We start from the raw sequence: 7,293 nt of genomic DNA, 5'->3' as shown, positions 1-7,293 counted from the left end.
CAGAATTACATTACAGACCTCAGAGATTTGATTTCGATCCCCGACAGATTGACAAAGTTTACCAGGACTACAATTAACATAACCTTCAGTGACCTCAAAAATACTGTAGCAACTAGCATGGCTGTCTTTAAAACAAAAATTGAAATCTGGATTGTCTGATGTTGCTAACTGAAGCATGAGATTGAAACAGACAATAACATTTAACTTCAAAAACAGAGACACAGGACCAAAATTGCAAAGCATGTGAACCAGAAGGCGAACCGACAGACAGAAGTAGAGATTAATCCGCATGACTTGAAGAAGCTGGCGGATCCTTCTTTGCCTGGCTTGGTGAAGCAACCCAGGTCACGAGCCCTTCATCGTCCAGGACCGGCACTCCGTCAGAATCAGTAACCAAATGTAGCAAACCAACAACTCTTTGAGATGGCTCTCCAACAATGTCATTTTCCTGAGTAGGGACAGGCTGCTGAGGCGCAGCCGAGACAGGGGCGTCCTCCTGCATGCGGTCAGCATGAAACACCAACCCAGTCATATCCCCAAGAAAAATACTGTCATCCTGAGAAGGAGAGAAAGCGGGTGGGGTTGAACTGAGCTGGTTGTTTTCCTCCTCTGAGACAAAAACTGTAAAATTCACCGTCACCACAGGCCTATTGAGCCGACTCTGGAATATGAACCTGGAGGTCTGGTAAGAGTTATTAGGGATAATCCTATCTTGCTCTAAAGGCGGAGATGAGGGAGGGGCTAAGGCAATGGGTGCGACCTGCTGAGGAACTGGTGGAGAGCGACCCCTGATCCCTGACCGACCTCCACGACGCGGGATGCCACGGCTGCGAGGCATTGTAACAGCAGCAAGAAACCTGAGAGAACAAGTGAGACAGAGTGAACCTGAGCTGGTGGGAGAACTGATAAAATTCTGCCTATTCCAGAGCCGGGCAATTGAGCAGACGGGAAAGATCAGACAAGAGCACTGAAGCGGCATCGCTTCATAAAGAGCAGAGGCATTAACTGCAGCATCGGTGTTGAGCCGATCCACGTTAATGAGCCGGACTGTGGGCAGAGTAGCCATGCTCGCATTGAACTCAATCGCACTTCGAGACTGAACAGACCTTAATTCGCTTACCGTGAACCTGAAATATCCTCCTGCACTGCGTACCTGGTAGATCTTCCGCCTGCCATCCGTCAGGCCAGGTGTCTGCTTGGTGTGGTTTGTCATTATATGCGGTTGTGATCACCCGCATCCGGGTGCATATCCTTCATCTGAGATTTGTCCTGAGTGACAATTTCCTGGACTTTGGCGATTTGGTCCCCGGGAACTAAGCTGGTGATAGTTCCTTCAAAGTAACCATCCTTAGCATCCACTCCAATATTGGCAAGAAGATCAGCGAGCTTATTTCCTTCCCTTCTGGTGTGTTTGAATGTGATTGCTTGGTGCTGAGAAAGCCAGTGATTTATTAGCTCAAGCCTCTGGGCCATTCTCCAGCTATTGCTTACTTTGTGAATGGGTGAACCGTGCTGAAGCTTTATGATCATTCTGATTATGATTTGCGAATCTCCTTCTATAATGAGAGGAAAAAAATCCCTTTCATGGGCTAATTTGAGACCTCTCCATAATCCCTCCAATTCTGCTGAGTTGTTGGTGTCCCATCCTATCGAGCCCATGAAGATGCATTGAGGATTACCATTATGATCTCTGAATGCTCCTCTGTATCCTGCTTTCCCTGGATTTCCTTTAGTGAGTTGGAGCATGTCTTTGGGCGGCGGAGTCCAGTTGCTTGATTCCTGACTCTGCATATTGGGGTTCTTTTTATTGATTGAATTTTGGTTTATCTGAAGCCCCCAATTATCCCATACTGTTTTCTCCTGAGGTAGTGTGGGAAGATCCTCGGAGTACCATTCTCTAATTGATAACGTCTCCAGGATGTTCTGATGAAATTTATTCCAAATTTGTTCTAGAGACATAGTTTGATCTTTGAATATCCTTCTGTTACGCTCTTTCCATATGTTCCACATCAGTAATCCAGGTATAAGATGCCATAAGGTGTTCAGGAGATTACTTTGGAATGGATTTTGACTCCAATTGCGTATGGTGGCTCTGAGATCTCCTTGCACTCTGCCCTCTTTTTGACAGCGGAAAGCAACTTTCTCCCAAAGTTTCCTCCCAGTTTGACATGTTTGCATAAGATGAAGGGTTGTTTCCTCCTCTTGCCTGCAAATGTGACATATAGATGGGCCTGAGAAGCTTCTCTTCCTTAGATTATCCCACGTTAAGATTCTATTATGACCAAGGAGCCATAGAAATGTAGAGACCTTCGGCCAATTGGAAGTGTGCCAAATTCTTTCCCATAAAATATCTTTGTTTAGCTGCTCTTGGATTATTATGTTGTACGCTTCCTTTGTGGTGAAAATTCCTTTCTCTTCATATCCCCATCGTAAAATGTCCATTGCTTCTGAGACAATGATTTGCCTTTTTTGTAATTCTGTGTTGAGAAGTTGCTGAGTTTGTTCAGAGCTATTCGGTATAAATTGATTTGCATTTTTCCATTGTCTGTGTTCTTGAGCTGTAGCTGAGTTCCAAAATTGATTAACTTTGGCAAAATGATTTATCTCCTACTCTGCAATTGGATGGTCTTGGAGAATGTCTCTTATTTTTGGTAATTGCTGCCATGAGTCCTCCCAAAATCGAGCAGTTGTTCCACTTTTAATTTCCCAAAAGCTGTGTTCTTGTATGAGACTTCTGTGTTGTATAGCCGAATTCCAGATTGCCGATCCTGTGCTTATCTCTGTCATCCGTATTCTTTCTTCCATGGGGCAGTTGCTTGCATATTTAGTTGTCCAAAGGGAAGCCCATGGAGTGTTAGGCTGGGCAAGCCATCTCCACCAAATTTTTGCACCCATTGCTTTATTGTTGTGCTCAGGATCTCTTAGACCTATACCTCCTACTTTCTTAGGAAGACAAACTTTATCCCATTTGATTAAAGCCCATTTACGATTTTGGCCTGAGCTTCCCCACAGAAAGTTGCGCTGGAGATTCTTGATTTCCTTGAGAACCCATTTGGGAGCAGCCAGGATGGAGAAAAGATAGAGGGGCATGGAGTGAAGGACTGCCTTAATAAGAACGATTCTGCTTGCCATATTCAGAGCTCGATTGGTCCACAGGGATAGTCGAGTCTCTAGTTTTTCCAACAATTGCTTCCAGGAAGAATGTTTGAGAGCTGAGGCCATTAGAGGGGCACCGAGATACTTGGAGGGAAGGGAGGCACTGGTGAAACCCAGAATTCGACCAATAGCTTTCTGGGTAGGAACAGGGGTATTAAAGAAAAAGATTTGGGATTTGACTTTATTGATAAGGGCACCAGAAGCTTCAGAGAAAGTTGACAGGATTGATTTGAGGAGGCGGGCTTCCTGCACCGAAGGATGACCAAAAAGCATATTATCATCTACAAATTGCTGGTGGGAGTAGGCAGGGGAATTGTTAAAAGAAAGACCTCTTAATTGCTGATCGAGCCTAGCAGCGGTGATGCTTCTACCCAATCCCTCAGCCATTATTACAAAGAGAAAGGGAGACAAGGGGTCTCCTTGCCTTATCCCTCTGGAGGGACGGTAAGTAGCCGAAGGAATACCATTAATTAACACAGAGAAGAAAGCTGAAGATAATAGGTTAAAAATCCATCTGACCCAAGAGTGTGCAAAGCCAAAGGCAATAAGAATTTTTTGAATATAGACCCAACTGAGACTATCAAATGCTTTAGATAGATCTAGCTTAAGCAGCATACCTGGCTTCTTGGTTTGCTTTAGGGAGTGGATTATCTCATGAGTTAAGATGATCTCGTCTATTATTTGTCATCCTTCAACATAACCTGATTGCTCAGGCGAGATAATAAGCGGGAGCAACGGCTTTAATCTAGTTGCTATTACTTTTGAAGTAATTTTGTAGATGATATTACATAGAGCGATAGGTCTGTACTTGTCAGGGGTGTTGGAATCTTCCCCCTTTGGAATTAAGGCTATGAAGGTAGCATTTAGGCCTGGATACATCCATCTGAGAGCTCTAGATTCCTCCACAACTTGCCAGACTTCATTTTTAATCAGGTCCCAGAATTTATGAAAGAAGTTCGTCATGAAACCATCCAGCCCTGGCGCTTTCCCTTCCTTCATTTGTTGAACTGCCTCTTCAACTTCCTGTAAGCTAATAGGCTTGATGAGAAGACTATTATGTTCCTCTGTTATTATCTTGGGTATGTTCTTTAGAAGCTTATTGATAGCCGGCATTCTGTTTATGTTGGGTTCCTGATGAGCTTTCTTAAAATAATTGAGGAATTCCCCTTCAATGCCATCATGAGTTTCAATTTTCTCCCCCTGTTCATTTTTAATGTGAGTGATGTAATTTATCATTCTGCGCTACACAGTAGTTTTATGGAAAAAAAAATTGTTCTTTTCTCCACTTTTTAGCCATCTGATTCTTGATTTTTGTCTCCATAATGTCTCCTCCTGTTTGTCCCTTTCTAGAATTTTAGATTCTATAGCTTGCTCCTGTTTGGTAAGTTCCTCCGTGCGCCCCGCGGTGATAATGGTTTGCTGGATTTTCTTCATCTCTGAATTGAGAATGGCTTGAGCTTTAAAGATGTTACCAAAAGTGTTGTGATTCCATTGTTTGATTGCCCCTTTTAGATGCTTGAGTTTTTGCTGGAACCTGGACATTCTAGTGCCTTCAGCCGGATTGAAGTTGAGCCAGGTTGATCTGACTAGCTCTTCAAAGTCCGGGTGAGATAACCAAAATTCTTCAAATCGAAAGGGGCGTTTGAGATTGTTGCCTGGCCTATTCCATTGTAGTTCGATAGGCCAGTGATCTGATCCAGAGATAGGAAGAATAGATGCTGTGAATTCCCCTCCTAAGTGAGTTGCATTATCTGAGATGAGGAATCTGTCAAGACGCGAGGCGATCTGCTGCAAACCTTCCCTTTTGTTAGTCCAAGTGAAGAGGCCGTTGCTTGTGGGAATATCTATCAACCAGTTGTTATTAATGAAATTTTTTAGTAGATTGCCATCACTATTTGCTCTGCTTCTACCTCCTTGTTTTTCTTCCATGTTGGCTGTCATGTTGTAATCGCCTCCAGAGATCCACAGTGGGTATGGCCTATCTTTGTTGAGTTCTGACAATGTATTCAGGATTTGAGCTTTTTGAGCAGTATCCTGAGGAAAGTATACATTAGTTATCAGTCCATGGGTATTAGTACCTGAGAGGTGGAAAGTTGCCTGGATGAAACTTTTGTTAGCTTGTATATTGTTGAGTTGGATGGCCCGGGCATCCCAAAGGATTGCCAGTCCTCCCGAAGCTCCCTGAGCATCAACAGCTGTAACTAGCCCTCCTGGCCAAGCTTTCGCTGCTATTTTTTCCAAAATTGTTGAGCTGCATTTCGTCTCCTGCAAAAAGAGTATACTTGGTTTTTCTTGCATCAGCATATTTTTTAATAATCTACCTTTCCTCGGGCCATTGAGCCCTCTGATATTCCATGATATCAACTTCATTGAGAAGGGTGGGGGTTTGCATTGAAATATTTGGTCAGTTTGGCATACCTCCCTGACTCCACTAATATCTCTCCAATCTTGATAGTTCTCTCAAGTGTTGTTTTTCTGCCTCTCTTCTTATTGTCCTTGGTGATAAATTTACCATCCCATGGACTTCCTATTTGGACTCCTAGAGAGTATTTCTTCTGTGCTCTGTTCAAGACTTCTACTAGGTTATCCACTTGCCGTTCTGGTATTTTTTCAAAATTCCCTGTCTTGCATGCTTGTTCCAAACCTAGAATGTCCAACTCCCCTATGTCTAGGGGTTCTGGATCTTCTTCCATGTTTTGAGGTTCCTGAGAGGTATCCACTCGTTCATTTGAGGATTTTTCATTTGGCTGCGTGTATTCAACGTCCATTCCTTGTGATTGCCAAGGCATGGATTTAGTTTGAGATGCCAAGTTTACTTGCTTTTGAGTTTTCTTTCCTGTTTGCCCTGATGTTTCTCCTGGGTGTTCTTGATGGGCTTCTTTGTCCTTCGCCCTTTCCTTCTCCAGATCTTGCTCATCGTCCTTGGCCAGTGTTTCGAAACTATTGCTCGTTGTGGGCATTGCTTTATTGACTGGATTTACCTTGGGTTTGCCTGTTGCTTTCTTGTTTCCTCTCCTTCGATTTGTTACCTTAGTGAAGCCATCTGTTGTTTGAATGTCAGAACTGTCTTGGGAAGAGGGTTTCTTATTTTGAGGACAATCTCTATAGAGATGCCCTATATCATGGCATTTCCTGCATCTAAAAGGCACATGTTCATAGTCTATAACTTGAATCCATTCAGAGTCCTCATGAAATAAACTTACCGTGTCTAGCAATGGTTGCTTGAGATCCATGAATACACAGAACCGAGCATAAGATGTAAATCTGCGTAGTTTTTTTTCTTCTGCAATCTTTACAAACTCGCCAATTGTATTCCCAATCTCTTGTAGAGATTTCTCTTCCCAATATTCCCATGGCAGTGAATAAAGCCTTATCCACACTGGCGCAGAGCTCAGATCCTCTTTATCTGGGTTGAATCTTTCGACCCAACCTTTGAGATATAATCCTGCGAAGTTGAAAAAATAAGGACCCCCATCCAATATCCTATTGCGATCTTCCAGACAGTTAAAGGCTGCAGTAAAGAAGCCCTTGGCTCCTAAGTGCACAGAGATGTCTCCCTTTGGATGCCATTTGATGTTGATCCAGCTTCTCAGCGCTCTCTCTGTCAGCCATATTCCTCTGAACTTACTGATCAGCGCGTGATCCCTCATATACTGTATCCTAGCATTGATACGTTCACTCGGGAACTCCACCCTTGGTCTGTGGGCCGCTACAGGCTTGCAAGTTGAAGAGCTTGCCCTGTTCCTTTCTTCTGCATCAATGTCCTTTCCTTTCTGCTTTCTGTGGTCCATGGTACCGCCGCTCAGTTCATTTTCATTCTCCTTGTCTTCCGTATGCTGTGTTCGGTTGTCCGAATTGGGGGGAGGCCCCTGGCCCTCCCCCTGAGGGGGTTGCATTTTGCCTTGTTCCTTATGGGCGCTTCTCCTTGATCGCTGGTTCACCAGACTCTGCCGGTTGTACCAAGATTGACAGGCCTGCCATTTGCAGGTTTCGCAGAAACCCTAGGGTTTGTTGTAGCCTTAATACTTAATATATTTTAATTTAAATCTTTTATGTTAAATTTGTTAATAACAAACATATATTTAACTTAATTTGATTTCTTATAGGTTTAAGAATGTTAAATTCCATAAGAATTTT

The 7,293-nt window shown here is 43.4% G+C and overlaps 1 protein-coding gene across 1 annotated transcript; it reads right to left on the bottom strand.

The window, feature by feature from the left end:
- Nucleotides 1-4,398: 4,398 nt before the first annotated feature.
- On the bottom strand, nt 4,399-5,460 carry LOC149241726 (uncharacterized). The gene has a single exon (XM_089370639.1). It carries the CDS (start codon nt 5,458-5,460, stop codon nt 4,399-4,401), a length of 1,062 nt encoding a protein of 353 aa, XP_089226765.1.
- Nucleotides 5,461-7,293: the final 1,833 nt, after the last annotated feature.

Source organism: Pinus tabuliformis, chromosome 8, assembly GCF_031772625.1.
Source record: "Pinus tabuliformis cultivar Carrire ecotype Pingquan chromosome 8, CPIR1, whole genome shotgun sequence".
NCBI classification, from domain to species: Eukaryota; Viridiplantae; Streptophyta; class Pinopsida; order Pinales; family Pinaceae; genus Pinus; species Pinus tabuliformis.
Note: the sequence above shows the minus strand (reverse complement) of the source record. Positions and strands in the feature narration are given on the sequence as shown.